The sequence below is a fragment of the Microtus oregoni genome, unplaced genomic scaffold (genome assembly GCF_018167655.1).
Source record: "Microtus oregoni isolate MIOR12 unplaced genomic scaffold, Mior012 000112F_000, whole genome shotgun sequence".
Taxonomy (NCBI): domain Eukaryota; kingdom Metazoa; phylum Chordata; class Mammalia; order Rodentia; family Cricetidae; genus Microtus; species Microtus oregoni.
Window position 1 is genome coordinate 702,864 of NW_024544730.1, and position 26,207 is coordinate 729,070.

General features: G+C 42.8%; 1 protein-coding gene across 1 annotated transcript in view; it reads right to left on the minus strand.

The window, feature by feature from the left end:
- The window catches only part of LOC121443687 (carbohydrate sulfotransferase 7), a 42,967-nt gene extending 18,456 nt beyond the window's left edge, over positions 1-24,511 (minus strand). Inside the window, exon 1 of the mRNA XM_041645492.1 lies at positions 22,934-24,511. Within this exon, the coding sequence (XP_041501426.1) occupies positions 22,971-24,428 (1,458 nt within the window). The 5' untranslated portion in view covers positions 24,429-24,511 and the 3' untranslated portion in view covers positions 22,934-22,970. The remainder of the gene's footprint in view (positions 1-22,933) is intronic.
- Positions 24,512-26,207: the final 1,696 nt, after the last annotated feature.

Genomic DNA, 26,207 nt, shown 5'->3' on the forward strand with positions numbered 1-26,207 from the left:
GAGGGGAGAGGTAGGAAAGGGAGCAGAGAAAATTGTAGAGCTCAGTAAAAATAATAATAAAAAAGAAATAAAAAGGAAAAACAATAAAAATAATATCCCTTAATATAAATGAACTCAACTCACCTATAAAAAGACACAGGCTAACAGATTGGATACAAAACCAGAATCCATTCTTTTGCTCTCTACAAGAAACACACCTCAGCCTCAAAGACAGATATCGCCTTAGAGTAAAGGGTTGGGAAAAATTTTTCCTATTAAATGGACATAAGAACAAAGCAGGTGTAGCTATCCTAATATCTAACAAAATAAACTTCAAACTAAAATCAATCAGAAGAGATGTAGAAGGACATTTCATATTAGTCACAAGAATAATCCATAAAGAGAAAAAACTCAATACTGAACATCTTTGCCCGAAATAGAAGGGCACCCTCACATGTAAAAGAAACACTTCTAAAGCTTAAATCATACATTAAACCCCACACACTAATAGTGGGAGAATTCAACACCCCACTCTCACCACTGGACAGGTCTATCAGACTGAAAATTAACAGAGAAATAAGGGAACTAAGAGATGTTATGAATCAAATGGACTTAACAGACATCTATAGAACTTTCAATCCAAACATAAAATATACCTTCTTCTCAGCACCTCACGGAACCGTCTCAAAAACTGAACACATACTAAGTAAGAAAGCAATCCTCAACAGATACAAAAAAATTGGAATAGCCCATGTATCATATTGGATCACCATGGTTTAAAATTATAATTCAACAGCAACACTAATTTCAGAAAGCCCACAAACATGTGGAAATAAAGCAATGCTCACCTGAATCATCAATGGGTGAAGGAAGAAATTAAAGACTTCCTAAAATTCAGTGAAAATGAGCACACAACATATTCAAATGATGGCAGGAAATAATCAAATTGAGAGCTGAAATAAACAAAATAGAAACAAAGAAAACAATCCAAAGAATCATTGAGAGAAAGAGTTGGTTCCTCAAGAAAATCAATAAGATAGACAAACCTTTATCCAAACTAACCAAAAAGCAGAAAGAGAATACCCAACTTAACAAAATCAGAAAGGAAAAGGATGACATAATAACAGACACAGAGAAAATCCAGAAAATCATCAAGCCATATTTTGAAAACCTGTACTCCACAAAATTGGAAAACTTAAAGGAAATGGACAATTTTCTTAATAAATATCACTTACCAAAGTTAAATTAGGACTAGGCAATCAAATTAAATAGACCTATAACTGCTGAAGAAATAGAAACAGTCATCAAAAGTCTCCCAACCAGAAAAAGCCCTGGGCCAGATGGTTTCAACTCAGAATTCTACAAGATTGTCAAAGAACTAATACCAATACTGCTCCAATTGTTCCACACAATAGAAACAAAGGACATATTGCCAACCTCTTTTTATGAATCTAGAATTACCCTGATATTCAAACCAAACAAAGATATTACTAAGAAAGGGAATTACAGACCAATTTTACCAATGAATATTGATGCAAAAATACTAAATAAAATACTGGCAAACCTAATGTAAGAATACATCAGAACCGTAATCCACCATGATCAAGTCGGCTTCATCCCAGAGATGCAGGATGGTTCAACATATAAATTTCTGTCAATGTAATCCACCATATAAACAAACTGAAAAAAACCACATGATCATCTCAATAGATTCTGAAAAAGCCTTTGAAAAATACAACATCCCTTCATGATAAAAGTCTTGGAGAGAGCAGGGATACAAGGAACATATCTAAACATAATAAAGGCAATATACATCAAGCCAACAGCCAAACTAAACGGAGAGAAACTCAAAGTGATCCCACTGAAATCAGGAACAAGACAAAGTTGTCCACTCTCTCCATATCTATTCAATATAGTACTTGAGGTTCTAGCTAGAGCAATAAGACAACAAAAGAAGATCAAGGGGATTCGATCCAGAAAAGAAGTCAAACTCACTGTTTGCTGATGATATGATAGTTTACATAAGTTACCCCCAAAATTCTACCAAGGAACTTCTACAACTCATAAGCACCTTCAGCAATGTAACAGGATACAAGATTAACTCGAAAAATCAGTATCCCTTCTTTACACAGATGATAAACGTGCTAAGAAAGAAATCAGAGAAATATCACTTTCCACCATAGCCACAAATAACATAAAATGTCTTGGAGTAACTCTAACCAAACAAGTGGAAGACTTGCATGACCAGAACTTTAAATCTTTGAAGAAAAAAACTGAAGAAGACGCCAGAAAATGGAAAGATCTTCCATGTTCTTGGGTAGGTAGAATTAACATAAGAAAAATCTTATCACACGCAATTTATAGATTCAATGCAATGCCCAGCAAAATTCTTCACAGGCCTCGAAAGAACGTTACTCACCTCCATATGGAAAATCAAAACACCCAGGATAGCCAAAACAATCCTGTACAATAAAGGAACTTCTGGAAGCATCACAATCCCTGACTTCAAACTCCACTATAGAGCTACAGTACTGAAAACAATTTGGTATTGGCCTAAAAACAGACAGGAGGACCAATGGAACCGAAGACCTGGATATCAGTCCACACATCTATGAACACCTGATTTTTGACAAAGAAGTAAAAAAAAATATAAAATGGAAAAAAGAAAGCATAAACGGTGCTGGCATAACTGGATATCAACATGTAGAAGAATGAAAATAGATCCATATCTATCGCCATGCACAAAACTCAAGCCCAAATGGATCAAAGACCTCAACATAAAACCAGCCACACTGAACCTTATAGAAGAGAAAGTGGGAAGTACACTTGAATGCATTGGCACAGGAGACCACTTCCTAAATATAATCCTAGCAGCACAGACACTGAGAGAAACAATTAATAAATGGAACCTCCTGACACTAAAAAGCTTCTGTAAAGCAAAGGATATGGTCAACAAGACAAAAGAACAGCCCACAGAATGGGAAAAGATCTTTACCAACCCCACATCGGACAGAGGTCTGATCTCCAAAATATACAAAGAACTCAAGAAATTGGTCATCCAATGAACAAATAATCCAATACAAAAATGGGGTACTGACCTAAACAGAGAACTCTCAAAAGATAAGTATAAAATAGCTGAAAGACACTTAAGAAAATACTCAACATCCATAGTCATCAGAGAAATGCAAATCAAAACAGCTATGAGAGTTCATCTTATACCTGTAAGAATTGCCAAGACTAAAACCACTGATGACGGCTTATGCTGGAGAGGTTGTGGGGTAAAGGGAACACTCCTGCATTGTTAGTGGGAGTGAAAACTGGTGTATCAGTGTGGTGATTTCTCAGAAAATTAGGAAACAACCTTCCTCAAGACCCATTAATACCACTTTTGGATATATACCCAAAGGATGGTCAATCATACCACAAGGACATGTGCTCAACTATGTTCATAGCAGCATTGTTTGTCATAACCACAACTTGGAAACAACCTAAATGCCCCTAGACATTTAAGAATGGGTAAGGAAAATGTGGTACATTTATACAATGGAGTACTACACAGCAGAAAAAAATAATAACATCTTGAAATTTGCAGGCAAATGAATGGATCTAGAAAACATCATATTGAGTGAGGTAACCCAGACCCAAAAAGACAAATATCATATGTACTCACTCATAAATGGCTTTTAAATGTAAAGCAAAGGGAAACCAGCCTATAAATCACAATCCCAGAGAACTTAGACAAGAAAGAGGACCCTAAGAGAGACATGCATGGATATAATCTACATGGGAAGTAGAAAAAGACAAGATCTGAGTAAAATAGTAGCATAGGGATCGGGGAAGAGGGCAGAAAGGGAGGGGAGAGGAAGTGAGGGGAGCAGAGAAAAATATATAGCTCCATAAAAACAATTTTTAAAAAAGCACTTCAGTCATACTTATCTGTTTTATTATTTTATGTCTATGGGTGTTTTGCTTGCATCGTTGTCTGTGTACTGCTTTCATGCCTGTATCCTCAGAGCTTGTTCAATCTCATGAAACTAGCACTAGCATTACAGCCTACTGTGAGCTGCTGTGTGGGTGCTGTAAACAGAATTCAGGTCCTCTGCAATAGCAGCAAGTGCTCTTAACCACTGAGTCATCTACCCAGAAAACTAACTGCACTGGTCTTTGCTCATGTTCACTATGCCAAGGTTTTTCCTACCTTGGTACCATTAGAGAACCTATGCAGTCTGTCTGAAATAATCTACCTTTCTTCTCTTTCATAGCTTCAGTTTAAATTTCAGCTCCTTGGAGAAGTATTCCCAGAGCTATCTAAATCTCACAGTTTTCATGTTCTTTACTTAAGCTCTCATTCTCCACTGTAAATCCAATACCTAGCAGGTCTCAGTATAAAGGGAGAAACTTCAACTTTTTCTGAAGAATATCAGAAGATATCAAAAGAATTTCTGAAGATAATATAAAAAAATTATTACTGGGTAGTCAGTCTCTCTTGTAGGATCAGGAGAAATTACATGACTTTTAAAAGGCTTTGCAAGCCTGGCATGGTGGCTCACACCTATAATACCAACATACAAAAGACTTAGGCAGGAATATGGCTGTCAAGGCAAGGATAGCCTAAGGTGTATAGGTTTAGCACAGCAGAATTACAAAGTAAAACTCTGACTAACAACAACAACAACAAAAAACCCCAAAGTCTTTGCAAACAGGAAAATAAAGAATGAACAAGAACAAGTTAGGGTGAGAATGTACTAGAAGAGTTCTGGAGGTAGGAGGAAAGGATCTACACATTTGAGGGATACAGAAGACATTCTGGGACTGCATTGCTATTCAGCGGTAGATGACTTTCTTTGTGTGTGATACCGAGTTTAGTCCTCAGCACTGCAATGAGCAGACAGGAATCTACTCAGAGTAAAGGGATGGGAAAAGGTGTTTCAAGCAAATGGACCTAAGAAAAAATCAGGTGTGTCCATACTAATTTCTAACAAAACTGACTTCAAACTAAAATCAATCAGAAGAGATCGAGATGGACACTTTATATTCATAACAGGAAAATTCAACAGGATGACGTCTCAATCCTGAATATCTACGCCCCTAATATAAAAGCACCCACTTATGTAAAAGAAATATTACTAGAACTCAAGGCAGACATCAAACCACACACACTAGTAGTAGGAGACATCAATACACCTCTTTCAGCAATGGACAAGTCAATCAGACAGAAACCTAATAGAGAATTAAGAGAACTACTGGAGGTAATGAAGCAAATGGACTTAACAGACGTCTATAGAACATTCCACCCAAATAGGAAAGAATATACCTTCTTCTCTGCATCTCATGGAACCTTCTCAAAAATTGACCACATACTCGGAAACAAAGGAAACCTCCACAGATACAAAAATTATCAGTGTCCAACTGTGTCTTATCAGATCACCACGGATTAAAGTTAGAAGGCAACAACAATGCTACCCCCAGAAAGCTGTCAAACTCATGGAAACTGAACAGTCAACTACTGAACCACACCTGGGTCAAGGAAGAAATAAAGAAAGAAATTAAAGTCTTCCTTGAATTTAATGAAAATAAAGAGACAACATACTCAAACCTATGGGACACTATGAAAGCAGTCCTGAGAGGAAAGTTCATAGCACTAAGTGCCCACTTAAAGAAAACAGAGAAAGCATACATTGGGGACTTAACAGCACACCTGAAAGCTTTAGAAAAAAAAAAAAAGAAGCAGAAGCGCCCAGGAGGAGTAGAAGACTGGAAATAATCAAACTGAGGGCTGAAATCAACAAAATAGAAACACAGAAAACAATCCAAAGAATCAATGAAACAAAAAGTTGGTTCTTGGAGAAAATCAACAAGATCAACAAACCCCTATCAAAACTAATAAAACATCAGAGAGAGAATATGCAAATTAATAAGATCAGAAATGAAAAGCGGGACATAACCACAGACACAGAGGAAATTCAGAGACACATTAGATCTTACTACAAAAGCCTGTATGCCACAAAACTGAAAAATGCAAAAGAAATGGACATTTTTTTAGATAAGTACCATATACCAAAGTTAAACCAAGACCAGGTGAACTATCTAAATAGACCTGTTAGTCGCGAAGAAATAGAAACTGTTATCAAAAATCTCCCTTCCAAAAAAAGCCCAGGACCGGATAGTTTCAATGCAGAATTATACCAGAATTTCCGAAAAGAGCTAATACCTATACTCTTTAATGTATTTCACAATATAGAAACAGAAGAGTCATTGCCAAATTCCTTTTAAGAAGCTACAGTTACTCTGATACCAAAACCACACAAAGACCCAACCAAGAAAGAGAATTACAGGCCAATCTCACTCATGAACATCGATGCAAAAATCCTCAATAAAATACTAGCAAACCGAATCCAAGAACACATTAGAAAAATTATCCATTATGATCAAGTAGGCTACATCCCAGAGATGCAGGGCTGGTTTAACATACGCAAATCTATCAATGTAATCCATCATAAAAATAAACGGAAAGAAAAAACACCATATGATCATTTCATTAGATGCTGAAAAAGCATTTGACAAAATTCAACACCCCTTTATGATAAAAGTCTTGGAGAGATTAGGGATACAAGGGTCATACCTAAATATAATAAAAGCTATTTACAGCAAGCCGACAGCTAACATCCAGTTAAACGGAGAGAACCTCAAAGCCATCCCACTAAAATCAGGAACACGACAAGGCTGTCCACTTTCTCCATAGCTCTTCAATATAGTGCTTGAAGTTTTAGCAATAGCAATAAGACAACATAAGGGGATCAAGTGGATTCGAATTGGAAAGGAAGAAGTAAAACTTTCATTATTTGCAGATGATATGATAGTGTACATAAGCGACCCCAAAAACTCCACCAAAGAACTCCTACAGCTGATAAACACCTTTAGTAATGTGACGGGAAACAAGATCAACTCCAAAAAATCAGTCGCCCTCCTATACACAAAGGATATGGAAGCAGAGAGGAAAATCAGAGAAGCATCACTTTTCATGATAGCCACAAACAGCATAAAATATCTTGGGGTAACTCTGACCAAGGAAGTAAAAGATCTATTTGACAAGAACTTTAAGGCATTGAAGAAAGAAATTGAGGAGGACACCAGAAAATGGAAGGATCTCCCTTGCTCTTGGATTGGGAGGATCAACATAGTAAAAATGGCTGTTCCACCAAAGGCAATTTATAGATTCAATGCAATCCCCATCAAGGTCCCATCAAAATTCTTCACAGATCTTGAGAGGACAATAATCAACTTTATATGGAAAAACAAAAATCCCAGGATAGTCAAAACAATCTTATACAATAAAGGAACTTCTGGAGACATTACCATCCCTGATTTCAAACTCTATTACAGAGCTACAGTAATGAAAACAGTGTGGTACTGGCATAAAAACAGAGAAGTCGACCAATGGAATCAAATAGAAGACCCAGATTTTAGCTCACAAACCTATGAACACCTCATTTTCGATAAAGGAGCTGAAAGTATACAATGGAAGAAAGAAAGCATCTTCAACAAATGGTGCTGGCACAACTGGATGTCAACCTGTAGAAGAATGAAAATAGACCCACATCTTTCACCGTGCACAAAACTCAAGTCCAAATGGATTAAAGACCTCAATATCAATCTGAACTCACTGAACCTGATAGAAGAGAAAGTGGGAAGTACCCTACAACATATGGGCACATGAGATAGCTTCCTATGTATAACCCCAGCAGCACAGACATTAAGGACCTACTGAAACTGAGAAGCTTCTGTAAAGCAAAGGACACTGTCCCTAAGACAAAAAGACAACCTACTGACTGGGAGATCTTCACCAACCCCGCAACAGACAAAGGTCTGATCTCCAAAATATATAAAGAATTCAAGAAACTAGACTTTAAAATGCTAATTAACACAATTAAAAAATGGGGCACTGAACTGAACAGAGAATTCTCAACAGAAGATGTTCAAATGGCCAAAAGACACTTAAGGTCATGCTCAACTTCTTTAGCGATCAGGGAAATGCAAATCAAAACAACTTTGAGATATCATCTTACACCTGTCAGAATGGCTAAAATAAAAAACACCAATGATAGCCTTTGCTGGAGAGGTTGTGGAGGAAGGGGTTCCCTCATCCATTGCTGGTGGGAATGCAAACTTGTGCAACATCTTTGTAAATCAGTGTGGTGGTTTCTCAGGAAATTCAGGATCAACCTACCCCAGGACCCAGCAATACCACTCTTGGGAATATACCCAAGAGATGCCCTATCATATTACAAAAGCATTTGTTCAACTATGTTCATAGCAGCATTATTTGTAATAGCCAGAACCTGGAAACAACCTAGATGCCCTTCAATGGAAGAATGGATGAAGAAGGTGTGGAATATATACATATTAGAGTACTACTCAGTGGTAAAAAACAATGACTTCTCGAATTTTGCATGCAAATGGATGGAAATAGAAAACACTATCCTGAGTGAGGTAAGCCAGACCCAAAAAGATGAACATGGGATGAACTCACTCATAATTGTTTTTTAGCCATAAATAAAGGACATTGAGTCTACAATTGGTGAACGTAAAGTAGCTAAGTAAGAAGGTGAACCAAAGGAAAAACATATAGCTATGTTTTGGCTATGGGAAGTAGACAAAATTGCCGGGGAGAAAATTGGGATCTTGGGGGTAGGGTGGGATGGGGGTAAGGGGAGATGGGGAGAGAAAAGTGAGAAGGGGAGGATGGGGGGAATTTGGGGAAACGGGATGATTGGGATAAATGAAGGGTGGGTAGGGGAGCAGGGAAGCACATATCTTAATTAAGGGAGCTATCTTAGGGTTTGCAAGAGGCTTGAACCTAGAGGGGCTCCCAGGTGCCCAGGGTGATGTCCCCAGTTAGTTCCTTGGGCAGCTGAGGATAGGGAACCTGAAATGGCCCTATCCTATAGCCATACTGCTGAATATCTTGCATATCACCATAGAACCTTCATTTGGCGATGGATGGAGATAGAGACAAAGTCCCACATTGGAGCACCGGAAGGAGCTCCCAAGGTCCCAATGAGGAGCAGAAGGGAGAACATGAGCAAGGAAGTCAGGACCGTGAGGGGCACACCCACCCACTGAGACAGTGGAGCTGATCTATTGGGAGCTCACCAAGGCCAGCTGGATTGTGACTGAAAAAGCATGGGATAAAACCGGACTCTCTGAACATGGCGGACAATGAGGGCTGATGAGAAGCCAAGGACAAGGGCACTGGGTTTTGATCCTACTTCATGTTCTGGCTTTGTGGTTGCCTAGCCAGTTTGGAGGTTCACCTTCCTAGACCTGGATGGAGGGGGGAAGACCTTGGAATTTCCACAGGGCAGGGAACCCTGACTGCTCTTTGGACTGGAGAGGGAGGGGGAGAGGAGTGTGGTGAGAGGGAGAGGAGTGTGGGGAGGGGGAGAGGAGTGGGAGGAGGGGGAGAGAAATGGGAGGCTGGGAGGAGGTGGAATTTTTTTCAATAAAAAATAAATTAAAATAAAGGAAAGAAAAAAGTCTAATTAGAAAATGGGCAAAACATCTGGACCAAAAAGAAGAGGTACAGATAGCAAATGAGCACTTGAAAACATGTTCCACATCACTAGCCACCAGGAAAATGCAAATGGAAACTATAATGAGATGTCACTATGTACTCTTTAAACAGCTGCAGCATGGTGACAATATCAAGTGTGTCAGTCCATGTGTAACTGAGGTAATGTAAATGTGATAGCCGCCCTGGAAAATAGTTTGGTGTATTTTTCAGAAAATTAAAACTACACTTGCCCATAATCTAAAAATTGCTTTCCTGGGAATTTACTTCTAAAAATTGAGTACCTTTATCTATAAAAACTTGTACATTCTTCAATAGTCAAAGCAATTTTAAGCAAAAAGAAAATGCTGGAAATATCACCAGACTTAATTTCAACTTACACTACATTGTCCTGACACACGCGCGCACACACACACCAAACAAAACCATGTAGAACAATAGAATATAATATTAAATCCAGAATAAGACTGCACTGCTGTAGTTGCCTGATTTTTGACAAAAGGAGTAAAAAACATATCAGATAAAAGAAAGCCTTTTAGCCAAATGGTGCTGGGAAACTGATTTGTCTGCATGTAGAAGAATAAAACTTGATCCAGACCTCTTGCCCTGCACAAAAATAACTAAGGTGCATCAAAGGCTTGACTTACAAACCTGAAATTCTGCAACTGCTGAAGGAAAAAGAAGAGGAAACACATCAAGATATAGGTTTACAAAGGATTTTCTGAAAAATGACTCAAATAGTTTAGAAAGTAAAATTAAGAACTGGAAAATGGCCTTGCATGAAAGTAGAAACTTCTACATAAGCAAAGAATCCAGTCAAAAGAGAATCCAGTAGGTGTGTCCAAGTTTTCTGCATTGCAACACTATGTTCTCATCTAAAACATCATGCTCAAGAACTGCGTAATTGAATTACAATAGAAACTGCAAAATGAAATCTCAGAATAGTTCAAGTAAGTTTATGATGTTGTGTTGGGCTGTATTTATAGCTATCCTCTCACACATGCGCAGAATGGGGAAAATCTGTAGTTATACCCTGGACAGAGAATTAATATCTGTAACATATTAAACACGCAGACAACTACTAAGAAGAAACCAAGCAATCTAATGAATAAATAGGCCAAATAAAGAAACAGTACTCAAAAGAGATGTGTGTATGACTAATAAGTATATAAGAAGGTGCTTAATCTGCTTAGCTATCACAGAGCTCCAAACTCAAGGTGCACTAAGATTGCATTTCCACTCAGTCACTAAGGAATCACGTAACAAACACTAGTAAGTGTGAAGAGGTTGAAGATTGCTGGTGGCAATATAAAGCTGTGCCACCACTATGGAAATCAGAGAATGAAAAAGAGAAAGAAAAAAGGACATGACTGCTCCTAGGAATGGTAGAGGAAGTTTATTGTAGATAAAAGCATAGCCACATCTGGGAGAATCCAGAGTGAGCATGGCCAGACTGAGCTGGGCCATGTGAGGAGGGGTGGGAGATAGTAGAAAGGAGCCTCTGACCAAGAAGGGCAGCCTGGTCAAGAAACAGGCGTAACTAAGATGGCTGAGTCATATAGGGGACAGAAGTACTGGGGAGAGGGAAGCCCAGCCCAATCTGGGTTGGGGAGTTCAGGGTAGGGAATGGGGTATGCCAGCTGGTAGACTGTGAGGTGCTGGGAGAACCTGGTGAACACCTTCTGCTTTGATAATGTACCTTAGTTAGCCATTTGTCAAGTTTGAGACCTAACAGTCAGTATGGAGGTTCCTCATAAAAAGTAAAACGGAGGTGCTTTTATTAAACTCAGTTGGTCGAGTGTTTGCCTACCACGCAGGAAACCCTGGGTTCCATCTCCAGCATTCCAATCAGACTAAATTAAACCAAATTAAAAGATGCCCATGTTTAATAGATTACCTTACTCCTGGGTAGCCCGAGGAAAACATGGAGAGAGGAAGACCATGAGAAACCCGGAGACTACCTGTTCATTCTCTGGGGGGAGCAGTTTAAATAGCCTGTGGGAGTGGTCCTGGTCTTCCGTGGGGAGAGGATACCATTTGACGGGCTTTCTTGACCCTCCCTGGGGAGGGGGTCACCATATGGCAGGCTTTCTTGGAGGTGGAATTTGGACTGAGGCAACTCCCAGGGGAGGGGGCTTCTGTCAGGAGCTGGGGTGAATCCAGATTTTTTGTATAAAGGGGTATTAGGGAGCTGAGGTGATGCTTCCAACCAAACACTACACTTTTTGTTTGCCTGGGGGATTTACTTAGTGCAGCACTATTCACAATAGCCAACATATGGAATCAACCCCAGTGTCCATCAATGGATCAATGGATAAAGCAACTGCCTTCTGGGTATGCTGCAGTTGTGTGGCCTGGATTGCAGGCTTTTGGCCTTGCTGAAGTTCTCTTGCTGTAGTTCTCAGGAAGGCAGGCTTGGTGTTTTAACCATATTATGTCCAACCTTTGAAGCTAGGAAGGGGAGGGGTAAGAATCAACTTCCTGCTGTTTTTAAAGTTTTAGAACAGAAGGCTTAACCAACTGAATTTGGTGCTCCATCTTTCTCTGTGGTCTTGTCTCTTTCAGGTCAAGTAAAGAGCCACAGTCATGCCAAGTAGATCTCACCGCCCCCATAGATGTCCCACTTCTAAGTTTTGACCTGCCTTTCTTCTTTTCAAATTTTCTGGTCTTGCCTGCAGAGTATGGGTTCTGTGCTGAAGACTGATGTGTCTTTTCCTGTTCCTCTTCACCTACTCATGCCAGGTGAGGAACCATGGAGACTGGCCACCTAAAGCTATTTAACAGATGCTCAAAGTGAGAGCTGGCACTTAACACTTGGACTGAGAGCAGAGATTTCCGGGTATTCAGCAAGTTCCATCCTCAGGGCTATGTTACTACTTCCCAGCTTATTGTCACAGCCTTCCTCCAGGACCACTTCCAGAGCAAATGGGTTGGCAAGTGTGGTAGTCTCCATTTCAATGGACAGGAGTTCTGGTGGAGGCTTCCCTTAACTACTCCATTGAGAACCACACTGTGAATGGCACTAACATCTGAGGCTTATCTGATAGCCCAGGTTAAGCTTTCTTAATCTTCCTGCTTGCACTTCAAATCAGTGAAATACTGAGCCAAGGAAAAAGGAAATGACTGATAATGTTGACAATAGAGCCATTAAATTGTTTTGTTGTAAGGGACTTGCTTAGAGGCAAGGATAAGATAATTCTCAAAAGGCCAACAATGTGGGGGCGTCAGCATATCTTCAGCCTGACTCTGAAACAAAGTATAATTAGAAATGGTTAGTTTGTTGATAGAAACACACACACACACACACACACACACACACACACACACACACACACACACACACACACACACACACACACACACGGGGGGAGGGAGGGAGAGAGAGAGAGAGAGAGAGAGAGAGAGAGAGAGAGAGAGAGAGAGAGATCCCAGAAATGGACATCAAGCAACATAAATGTCAAACATCTAGACTTTCAGTCTGAAAGTGACAGTGACAAAAGACTGCTGGTTAATGTCTGCACTAGTTCTCCACGGTCTCAGACTTATTTAATTTGAAACAACTTTCAGGTCAAAAAAATGGGTTGAGTCAGAAATCAAAGCAGAAAACCATTACCTAGGGAGTGTATGTGGAGGGTGGGGGAAAAGAGGGACCTAGGTAGCCCCAGAGAATGGCTGAGAAGATCTTGGTCTGTCTCTCCCTGCTATCTAGGCATCATGGGAGGAATTAAGAGTTAAACTTCAATTGCTTGATCACTCAAGTCCTGGGATTGACCAAGGCCAAAATTAAATGCCCATTATATCTCCTCCAATGGAGTAGAATGAAATAATAACATTTTTCAATCTTATTATAATCTCTGCTGTTAAGTTGGGAGCATAGACCCCAGTCCCTCGTATCTATCCTAGTCCCCAGACCTGAGAGTTGTATTGGTCTGGACTCCAAATCCCAGCATGCTAGGTCCTAACATCTGGAGGCCCCACTGGGTAGGGCGGCCCTTTCCTTGTGGCCCTAGGCCAAGTGTCAAAAGCCCCCTAGTCCAAAATCTGCACTCTCCACACCACGCTAACTGCTGCGTCTTGGTGAGTCCCTTTTTCTTGTCTATCCTATAGGGTTTGGGGGGAAGCCATTTGTACTTATTTTTGTCAATTGTTGGACTCTTGTTAAAGCCGTGAGCTCACGCCAAGAGTTTGATTCCAGGAGCGGCCAGACCAGCAAGACCAGGCTTGGCTGAGATGGACTTTGTTTGCTTTAGGGACGCCTAGCATTCAATTTCCATGGCCCCGTTAGGCCTAAGAGCTACTTTAGAGGACACGCTGTAGTAGACTTAGGCCACTTGGTTGGGCACAGACTTTAAAATGGGCACTTGCAGTTCAAAGCCAGATCCACTGTTTCCCCTGGGACACCTCTTACAAAATCTTTTTAAATTGAGACTGTCCGATACCATCTGTCCCAAATGGCTAATTTCCCTATGCACTAAGATTTGGCCTCCCTTCTCCCCATTGCCCTTACTCGCCTCAGGGCCACCCCATTCCCCTACGGGCCTGAGCCCCTTTGAGCTGCTTTATGGCAGGCCCTTTCTCCTTAACCATCACCTTCCAGTCCAAACTCCTCCACTGGCAGGGTACCTACCCTACCTCTCCTTTTAAGGTCCCTTCTCCATTCACACGCTGACAGTTGTCTACCTGTACCCCCACCAGTGGACCCTAATGCCCCTAAACCTGCCCCGCTCTCCCCAGAGGACAGAGTACTCCTCAAACAGTTAAATCCTAAGTCTCTTGAACCTTGATGGACAGGACCTCACATGGTAATCCTCACCACCCCCTCAGCTGCCAAGCTCTTGGGACACCCATGTTGATACCATCTCTCCAGGCTCAAGCGGGCACCTACTCAGGACTCTTGGTCTGTCCAGCAGACAGGACCTTCCACCCTCCGGTTTTCCAGGACGCCACAATGAAGGGCCTACCTGCTCCTCATCCTGGCATGCTCATCTTCGGTAATAACAATATGTTTTTCCTAGACATATGCCTTCTCATCTCCCCCAAGGAACAGATGTCATGCCTCTGGGATGATAGTACATGGGATGCCTTTCCAGCCACACCTCTTGCTGAGCGTGGACCCACCAACACCTACCTCTCCCCTTCCCCACATTGCCCTATACCCGCAGGAAGTAGCCAGACTTTAGTCAATGCCCCCTTTCCCTAGAGATCCTATAATTATCTCTTTGATTTCCTGTTATCCCTATATCTAAAAAATCTGGAATGTTAACTTGGGAGCATGGACCCCAGTCCCTCGCATCTATCCTAGCCCCCAGGCCTGAGAAGCTGTATTGGTCTGGACTTCAAATCCCAGCATGCCAGGTCCGGGGGTGGGGGGGTCAGACCACTCCCACAGGGTACTTAAGTGAACTCCCAAAAGAGGAACATGTGGTCCCTTTGCCTTCCTCCTGGTGGTCAGTTTGCGGCCTCCAGGTTTCCCTTCGGGGCCACCCGAGAGCGCAGGAATCCCATTAAACCTGGAAATTTTTTAATTTGGCTTGTTTTGATTTGGCTTGATTGGGATTTTGCATCGGCAGAGAGCTCATGTTAGGAAAAATTCCTAACACCCACAACTAAAAGTTCCCCAAATTTTTAACCTTACTTGAGAACAAATGAATGCACACCAAATGAGTATTAATAAAACTGACATATAATTATGGTTTAAAATTTTTTAATGTATGTGTACGAGCCTACATGAGTTTATGTGTATCACGCATGTGAACTAGAGTTACAGTGGATTCAAGCTGCCTGGTGTGTGTGTTAGGAACTGAATCTGGATCCTCTGCAGGAGCCATCTTCCTTCAGCCACCAATCCTTAGGTTTTATGTATTTTTGTTTGCTGGGTTCTGAACTCAGAGCCTCACATATGCTAAGCAAATACTCTGCCACTAAATCAAATCTTCAACCAATATGCATCAGTTTTATAACTAAAACTAAAAAACATCAAAAACAATACAAGTGAGAAACAGCTGAGCTTGCCTGTTTGACAGTGTTTTCCTGTTGTTGAAGAGTTTTCAGAAATTATTTCCATTGGCATGGTGGTTGCTTTTTCTCGAACAAATTGCTCTCTCACCTGAAGTAAAGGAATCGAGCAAATATTTTATAATATGTACTCAGATGTTCACCAGCCACCACTAAGGATGAGAAGGCTGAGGGCATAAGTCTGGGAAGTGACCAGAGTTTAGATCTATTCAGGGAGCCATTTGGTTTCCACACCAGTGTGAACTAAAGTTGCCAGGGAAAAAAGCAGCACTTGTGTGCTACATGCTCTGTAAGGCTGCTTAACTGATCAGAACAACTTGTGTTGTGGAGAGCCGGAAATTTATACAGCCAGAAGCAAATTACCTTGCTATCTTTACTTTCCTTAATAGCCATTCACTGGTGTTTGAATGTTAATCCATAGTGTGATCATTAGGTAACAGTGTTTTAGGATGGACAAAGAGACCTTTAGCTTCCAGCAACTCAGATGCTAAGAATGTTATCAGAGAGCATTTGCGACCTATAGCAGATTTCTCCCCTTTGCTGTAACTTACCTACTCAATATTTCCATCAATGGATCTTGAAAGTGCTTTGATTTGTATTTTGTTCTTGTGGTTCTGTTACCGTAAAAACTTCATAAAACTGCTATCATAACTAGTACTTGTGGTAAGCCTGAATCTATGTTCTGGTACCATGATCACATATATTTAGCTCCAAAAGTTTCCTTTGAGGCAAATGCTATGCTTTGGGACTGGCAGATTTTGGCATCCAATCTGATTAGATTTTATCTAAATGCTAAATTTTTCTGTTTTCCCATTGGGTTGAAGTTTTCCCTCACAAATAGCACTGCCTTAACAGTAGAAAAAATTCTATTAAAAATTACTTGTACCTGTGACATTCCTGCTACATTTCATAGTATTTGTAGAACCAATTTTAATGGGTAATATTTAACTTTATCTATAAAATTTGGCCTGTAATACAATTTCCATTGCGCATATAGTCATCTAGATTGATGATTAAATGAACAAACGGCACTAGCGGTCAAAACTGAATAAAGCTTTTGGATTTCTTAGCCAAACACATTCCGATTAGTTTTTCTATATCTAAAACCTACTGTTTTCGGAAAACATTCATTATCACCTAATGTTCTGGTTAGTTTTTTTCTGTTAACTTCACACAAGCTAGAGTCTGGGAAAAAAGAACTTCAATTAAAAAAGCGCTTCCATCAGATTGCTGTCCTAGCACCTTGACACCCCAGCTGTAAGGTAATACTTCACAGAAAAGGCTTCAAATCTATAAGTAAAAATATATCACCTCCATGCCCATTTTGGGATGTGATTCTAGGCAGAAGTGATTGTCCTGTTCATCTCATGGGAGATCTGTTGACCCAGCATGCAACGAGTGCTCTGGTTGAACTGTAGTGGTTCTCTTTCCTAGCCTCTACCCTCTGTACTTCAAAATATTCACCACTGACTAGCATTCTGATTTATTCTCAGCCTCTAGCAGCATGGTCTTTATCATAAGGAAGGCCAGCTGCAGAAATATCAGTGTGGCTGTTGACTTTATGCCTGTCCATGAAAGCGGAAGGGAGCAGAGCTGAAGGGTTCTAATTCTCATGGAAACACCACTGAGCTCTGCAACTTTTTTCCAACTAAAACGGCTTCCTGTTCAGCTTCCAAACAATCCTCCACTTCCCAGTGTTCTTGAACTTTGGCCAGAACTGTTTCTTAGTCTCTACGAATCTTCCTCTATACTGCACTCAAGCAGAGACACTTATTCAGTTAGGGTTAGTCCCTTCAGTTCCATTTGGAACCAAGAGGGTGGGAAGCCAGAAGACGTGAGAGACTGAGCTTTACTTGGGAGCCACCACATTGGACCAGAATGTCAGACACACATCTCAAGGTCAGAGAGTGTCTTTAGTTTCAGTCCCTGTGGACTGCTCATGCTGGGAGCAGGCTAAGAAGAGGCGAATTTAAAGAATTCTAAATAAGCTGCTTGTGTTTTTAGAAAGAATCACTTCCAATTATTTATTTTGAATTTGTATTCATGAGAGAAAACCTCAGCCAAAACTAAAAGCAAACTTTTAGAGAATGATCGGAATGCAAGGAGCTGGGAGTTTGCCTAGCTTTGGGCAAGGCCCTGGGTTCCATTCCCAGCACATGGGGAGGGGTGTAGAATGAGGATTCCCAAAGGATGCTCATTAAGTGCCTATTCTGTGCACTGTGTTCCCTGCTAAACATATGTTTCTCTTCATCTCAGCTCCGTATTTCGGGGTGATTAAACAAGCCCACACTATTTTTAAAAACTAGTTTTATTAAACTAGTATCTGTCACATGTATAGAAATCATGGAAGCATGCAGTAAGAAAAAGAGTATGAAAACCCACCAGTCTCCATTCCTAGAATCAACTAATATACTTCTTGTTATGTTTTATACAAATTTAAATAAAATACATTGGCATCTTAATACATAAGTAAGACTAAACTATATTTATTGTCCTGTACTTTCCCACCACATTTATTGTTTTGGTGATTTTTCTATGTTTTTTGTTTTTCTGTGACTATATTATATTTTATTGTAGAAATGTATTATTGCATATTCACCTACTTCCTGATGCCACACTGTAGGTAGGACATTTAAATTGTTCTAGGTTTGCTTTTTGCTTGTTTGCTGTTTTTCATTGCTTGATGACTGAGCCACATCCTCAGTTAATGACCTCTTATACTTAAGAAAGTACCAACCTAGGACCCAGGTCCCAAAGCCTGGGTTCCTGTGTCCTAATGTCAAAACTGACTTCATATAAGTCAATAAATGACTGTTGGTACTTTGGGCTTACACATCACTTTTCAGGAATAGTTTTCTCTCAGTTCTCACTCACCAGACTTGAAGAGTATTACCATTTCCTAAACAAACACCAAACCCACCATCAGCTGACGGAACTTGCCAAAGAAAACAGTCCCAGAAGGAACTCAGAGAATGTCTGAATCAAAAATAAGCACAAATCTCACTTACAAGGGATAGTAATGATTTGGACATGGGTACATTTTAGAAAACTGTGTGCTACTGAAGCCCTGTGATTTCTATCTACCTATTATTGGTATGAACACACAATCATAACCTATCTATGTGCTTGCATATGCACACAAATATACACACCATCATCACCATCTCAAACCATCATCTTAATGGCCTTCGGCTCAAACACAGTACACACCTTAATTTGCTACTGAAAGTCAGAACCGATAAAGGTTCTATATAGAAGCAGTGTTTTTAAATGCCTGTTATTCAGTAGTCCGGGTTTAAACCAAGTGTAGACATTTCAGTGATAATTAATACATAATCTTGCATAGAACTTTGGGGTTCAGTTCACTGATTTAAATGTAATGAGTTCCAAAATGGTGGTGGCTGGTCATTTCTTTTGTTTAGAATGATTTCCTGGGAAAGTTCCCTAATTGTTAGGACTTAAACTACAGGACACCTGTCTCTGTCTCTAGCTTCTTTCAATGGCAGCATATATCTTATCAAGAACAAAGACCTAAAGATTTAGGGCCTTGTGGTAGAATGTATGTTCGGCATGCTTAAGACTCTGGGTCTATCATCAGTATGTGTATGTATGCACAGACACGCACATGCACACATAGATGCACACATATAGGGGCAGTATGAATGGAGTCTTGTGTGCTGGCTAGTTTATGCCAACTTGACACAAGCTAGAGTTATCTGAAAGGAAGTTAACCTCAATTGAGAAAAATGCTTCTGTCTGTAAGGCATTTTCTTAATTAGTGATTGATGGGGGAGGGCCCACTTCATTGTGGGTGGTACCATCCCTGGGGTGGTGGTCTTGGGTTCTATAAAGAAACAAGCTGAGCAAACCTCATAGTAACAAACCATGTAGAGCAAAACAGTAAGCAGCACCCCTCTATGGCTTCTATACCAACTCCTGCCCCCAGGACCTGTCTTGTTTGAGTTTCTGTTCTGACTTCCTTCAGCGATAAACAGAAATGCTAAAGTATAAGCCAAATAAACTGCTTCCTCCCCCAACTTGCTTTAGATTATGGTGTTTCATTGCTGCAATATCTTGTATCCTACCAAGGATAGAGGGCAAAGAGGGACATATTGAAAGGACAGGACAGCACAGCAATCTGCACAGAACAGGAGTAGATAGTGTTTCTGCAATGATGGACTCTGAGATGTGAATCGAAAGACAACCAAACATCTGAAGATATGCAGGTGCTAAAAGCCCCGTGTAGAATTTCCCTTCCCATAATAACATCTTTATCTGCAAAGAACTTTGTATTTTTAAGTTCTTTCACATAAAACACTGTGGCAGAGTTTGCTGCTTATTAAGTGCCCTTGAGTTCTCATTCTGATCTTGGCCTCATGCCAGTGGCCTAGCCCAGGAAATGAATCTTTGGTCCAAGCCAAGTGGTTTGCGGTTTGGCTGTATAGTAGTTGCCTTGGGAGCTTCGGAAACCCCAATGCTTGGGTCTGGAGACCCCACCATAGACTGAATGGATCAGATTTCCTGTGTCTGGAGTGAAGCTCAATGATAGAGCACCTGCTTATAACATACGCTGGACTATGGGTTCTATCTCCAACACCAAGATCTACCTCACAAACATCTCAGAGTTGGGGTCCCAGGCATGGGCATTTTCCTCAAAGTTCCTCGGCTGAATATATAGTAATGGCTTTCTCCTGCCCATATGGTTTTCCTTTCTCAGACTCCAGTTACCTACTGTCAACCACAGTCAAGATATAGAAATAGAAAATCGCAGAAATCATTTATAAGCTTTACTACACTGCTCTGAGTATCAGGATGAACTGTCATGCTGTCCTGCTCTGTTCTATCTGAGATGCAAACTATCCTTTATCTAGAATATTCACACTGATCCACAGTGTATACACCCTCTGTCTCATGACAGTCCAGAAACAATACACTGATAGAACTTTTATTATAATTAATTATTGTAATCATTCCATTTTATTATTGCTGTTAATATTTTAATGTGCCTAATTTATAGATTAAATTTTCTCATAGGTATGCATGAATAAGGAAGATCATGGTACATATAAGGTGCAGTATTAGCAAAAGGTTTTAGAAACATACTCACCGAAGAAGTCAACTGTAATTTTCACCCAGGACTGAGAAGTGCTGAGAAGAGCCACTCAAGAGACGTCCATTCTTTTATGCTAATTATTGGCCTAGGCCAGACCATGTGAGTTAGCTCTAGCCAGTGAGTAGTAGGTCTAGTAAGTGGTGGGTTCTGAGAAAGACTCTTTTACCAGATTACCTTCCTAAGAGCCAGGAATACAAGCATTTTAATAAATTCACACATTGATATAAGTGTCCAATGTAGGAAAAGGAGCTCAGTCACCAAAGTCTACAAGAGGCTAAAACTTCTACCCAGATGTGCCTGCAGTCCAGCAGAGAAGCACCCACAGTCACTGTCACCCACACAGACTTGCACTCCCGAGAGGACAGAGTCTTTGGACCCTACCCTCATTTCTAAATCCCGGCCCCAGACATCATTCAGTGTGTCAAAAAAATTGGGGGAGGAGGTGGAAAAAGGTTTTTAGGAGCTTCTCATGTCTTAAAACCACAGAACGCTTCAGCTTTTGCGCACAGGAGGAGTTTCCTGAAGTCTGTGAACGTGAGTTAAGATCCATTATAGTAAATACAGATGATAGGATGTTTTTGTTACGATGTGGGAGTCAAAAACAAAACAAAAAAAAAAAGATGTGGAGTCTAACGCTTTGTCTGGCTATTGGGAACCTAGTCTTCAGCTTTAATACAAGGGGAGGTGCTTAGCCTTACTGCAACTTAAAATGCCATGCTTTGTTGCAATCCTTAGGAGGCCTGTCCCTTTTAAACAGAAACAGAGGCATCTTCGTTAGGGGAGGATCAGAAGGGAGGTGGGGGGAGAGAATGGGAGAAGAGGGAGGGGAAACTGCAACCAGGATGTAAAATAAATAATCTAATTTTAAGAAAAAATATGAGAAGTCTCCCTGTGTCTTACCTTCCTTCACTGTAGAAATCAGGAAAGAGCACATACTTCCTAGCAATTATAGAAACTGATTTGATTACTGTGAGAAACAAATTCAGTTAGTCAGTTTCCTGAAACCACTTCCTGAACCCTAGGTCTATTAACCAAAAAGAAAAATCCATCTTCATTAACATCTTCAACCTTTGTCCCTCCATCCCATCCTAGGGGAATACTGAATTGCACTATAAAAGAATAAATGGAAACTTAAGTTACTTCTGCCCTCCGTCCCTTTTCTTCCTCCTCTGGTCTGCACTGTACTGAAGGCAATTCACAGTGTTTGGGGAAATGCATTCCCGTGCCACTGACTGGATTACTATGGTGAGCATCATGCAGAACAAGCTTTCCCTTGGCCCAATGTTACACAGCATCTGCTAACCCAACACTGGACACATACAGAGCCTGTTTGAAGCCATTTTAGCAAACCAATGTACAGGGGATAAACAACAACAACAGCAACAACAAAAGAGGTTTACTTGACAAATTGTTAACTGCCCACCCAAGAGCCCACCTATCAAAACGGTGCACGGGAGTTGGGGGGAAACCCAGCCCAGCCTTCTTAGAGCACTAGAGGAAGTTGACCAAGGAGCTTTTGTGACCTGATACAAACGGGATATGGTCAGATATCCTGCAAACAGCAGTCACCCTCTAGAGAGAGGGGAAAGGAGAAGAGAGACAGGAAGGGAGAAGGGCATCCACAAGCCAGGGAAAATACTGTCAGTTTTACTTGTTTAAAATAGGCTGGAGTCACACAAATGTGCATAAATCGTCACAAGAGTTGCCTGAAAGTGCTTGCCTGCTGAGTACTCAGGAAGAGAGCTCTGGAGCCTGAGGAGAAGAGAGGCGAAATATCAGGCAGAAAAATTAAGAATAAGTAGGGGAAGAATCCACACTTTTCCGTGACACCTTGTTTTTGGTTTTGGTTCCCCCCTCTGGCAGCAGACACCATGGCAAAAGGCTGCCCCACAGGCCAAACAGCCATCAGTTTCAGAACCATCAGTCTCAAAAGGGTTCTCTAAATCCTATGCTCCACTCTTCCAGTCAGTTCCCAGTCTCAAGTTGCATTAGGATGCTTTAGGCTTCTCTACTGCCTTTGGACCTCTGACGCCTCATAAGCGGGTATGAGAGAGCAGAGAGCTCTGGATGCTGCTGGAGCTACATTTACACATCTCTCATCTCTAGGTCCTCCTCTGAGAAGGGAGGTGGCTAAGCAAGTGAACCCATTGAAACAGGACGTGTTCTGACAGCAACCCTCTAACTCCCCTTTCCCCACGCTAGTTGTTTCCCCCAACACTATTCCTTACAATCTGCCCTGTCCAGAGCCACCTTACCTGGATCAGCCCTGAGGCAGGGTTTGGGATCAGAATGTTACGTGGCCCAGTTGGCCTTGGTCTCCAGGGATGTCTCCCCTTCCCTGGCGCTATCCACGCCGCCATCGTCTCTGCTGCGAGGGTAGGCCAGCAGTCGCATGGCGGGGGCGCAGGCGGCTTCCACCTGGCGCACCTGCTCTTGGCTCAGCCGCTCGCGCCAGGCGTACACAGCCTCTCGGGCATCCCGGGCAGACAAGTGAAAGGGCCGATCTGCGCCGTAAGCCGAACCCCTCGTCATGTTGAATGCAAAGGCATCGAGCGTGGCGAGCGTCCGCAGCCCGGAGAAGCGCAGCAGGCGGCGCAGCTGGGCTTGGGGCTGCCACACCAGGTCCTCGTAGCGCAGCTTCAGGTAGCGACGCCTGAGCCAGGTGGGCGCACCGCGTGCGAATAGCAGGTCGCGCAGCCAGGCCTCGCAGATCACCTCGAGTGCGCTGGTTAGGAAGAAATCGGCTCGCGGAGCGGGGGGCAGCGCACGAGCCTGGGCTCCGGGACGTGCACCCACGCCGTGCGCCAGAAGCACCCGGTGGAAGCGGTCGCCCCTCTGGCGCGTGCGCAGCACCTGGATGCTCTCGCGCAGCAGCCCGTGCCTAGACTTGAGACGTGAGTTGTGCACTGCCCGCGGGTCACGGAAGAGTTGCACCACCTTCAGGTTGAGGCCCGGGTCACGTAGCAGGGGCACCAACACGCCCAGGTCGAGCAGCCGCACGTCCTTGATGACCACCACCGGGTACTTGCGGCACTCGGCCTCCAGGGCGCGGAGCGGGACGGGCGGGCAACTGCTTTCACAGGCTTTGTCCTCGACGAGGCCCACCTCGGAGCGAGCGAGGGGCGCGGCAGGACACAGCGGCGGCGAGCAGATGACCTTGTTGGTGCGCCAGCGGAAGAGCATGGTCGTGGTGAGGTTGGCCGAGTCCGGGGCTCGCGCTGCGGGGTCCCCGGGCTGCGCGTAGAGCCGCAGCACAGAGAAGTCACAGCGGAAGAGGGAGCGCAGCATGTCTCTTAGCGCGCCTTGTAGGCTCTCGGCGTCGCCCGGATACAGCGCCTGCCACAGATGCCACATAGGCTCATACAAGTAGAAGACGTCCGGGTGCTGGTTGAAGAGTTCGCCCAGAAAGGACGAGCCAGTACGCCAGGTGGCATGAACATAGATGTGTTGCTTCTCCTGGGCCACCGCCTCCCCGACGGCGCTAAGGTTGCCTGGGGACCCAGGGTATAGACCCGCGTCTCCTTCGGCCCAGGATCGCACCTCCGCGTTCTGCTCACGCTCTCCAGCCGCCGCCGCCTCCAGGCTCCATACGCCCAAGCTGCGCTGCAGGCCGGGGCACTTCCTGACGCCCTTGTCCTGCTCGCTGCCACTGTCCAGTACAGAGGGGATGAGCAGTAGCAGAAGCGTGTAGAGCACCAAGAGCAGGGTGAACTTGCAGTACTCTCGGCGCCGCCGCCGCCGGCCCTTCATATTTCACCGCGCCCCCCTCCCCCGCTTCGCCCAGGGCAGAGCAGGCGCCTGGTGGCTGTCTCCTCTGCCTCCCAACTGCAGCTCCCGCCTCTTCGGGTCCCTCTGCGCTGGGTGGAGCAGAGCGGCCAGGCAGTGCGTCCACTAAAGGAAACTTGGGAGGCGGTGGTGCCGGCTTGCTCTGTTTGGCTCAACCTCTTGAGAGCACTCATTGGCCGGTTCAGCAGCTGCCCGCCCTGTCCACAGTTCCCGCAACTTCTCCCCGCCCTCTTAGCCTCCCGGCTTCGCTCACTGCCTAGCCAGATTTGGACTAGGCTGCCACAGGCCGGGGACAGTCTCAGGGGTGCACGGAGCCTTATTCCACCTCTCCCAAACTCCTTCAAAACGAAGTTAAGTCTTCGTTAACCAACCGACTTCAGGCGAGGGACAGTCCTGGACGTGAACCCTACCGAGAGAACACCACAGTTTTATTGTTGGTGGTTAGTTTGTTTGTTTTGTATCCTCTGCCTTGCCATCCTGGTCCTAGACAAATGATGACTCGTCATGATCTACACTCCTTGGCCCCGCAGTGGGTGTTGTGGAGTTCTGAATAGAGTACCCAGTGAAGATAAAAGGTACCCGCCTGCACCTTATGTTGGTGGAGGCAGGGAGACATTGCTGGATTCATGCAAGAAATTTGATGGGTACGATCAAGTAGCCTTTGTGAAATTCTAAGTGTTCTGTTGTGCACATTTTACAAGCATTCAATTTACTCACTTGCACTATGATTAATTTCCAGTGCCAGTTATCCTAAAGTTCCAGCCCTTAGGGGTTGATGCTTACAGTTTAATCCACATGTATACACGGATATTTGCAGAACCAGAGTGGCAAAATGGTGAATTTTCCCAAGAAATGGGTGTTTAAAAGAACATATAGAGACGTGTGCCAAATGGCAGATGAAAAGGTAACAGGAAATCCAAGAGGCAGATTAAGCTTAAAATTAAAAATTAAAAGAGAACCGAACAAATGTTGTTTTCCTCGGTTTCAGCTGGGTGAACAGGGCAGGCAGAGTTGTCTCTCACCTACCTTGATAAGGCCTGGAAAGATTAAAAGACTGAAAACGAATGGACTTCTCTCCACCAAGGGCAAGTGCTCAGAGTGGGAAATGAGAACACCTGAAAATATCCGTCTTCTCTTCACCAAACCTTCCTCATTTGTCAAACCTGACTCAGTAGCTGCTTTCTGTCCACAATTCTCTTATTTTCCAGCCTCTTGTGTATGTATAAGTATATATATACATACGTATATATACACACACACATACACTATATAGTATTTCAAAACTACTTACTTTGGTCTCAAATCTTCCTGTTCAGTTAAAAGACTCTGGGCCATTCTTTCCCTCCTTCTCTTTTTTAATTTTAAATTTTGTATTTGTATGTGTGCAGGTGCATATGGAAGTCAGGGACAACCCGGAGGAGTTTGTGGATCCTGGGAATGGGGGACTGAACTCAGGTTGCTAGGATCAGCTCAGGCCAGGCGCCCTCACTGAGTCATGGCACTAGATCTGGGTCATTATTTTTTTTTAATTTATTTATTTATTAAAGGTTTCTGTCTCTTCCCCGCCACCGCCTCCCATTTCCCTCCCCCTCCCCCAATCAAGTCCACCTCTCTCCTCAGCCCAAAGAGTGATCAGGGTTCCCTGCCCTGTGGGAAGTCCAAGGACCTCCCACCTCCATCCAGGTCTAGTAAGGTGAGCATCCAAACTGCCTAGGCTCCCCCAAAGCCAGTACATGCAGTAGG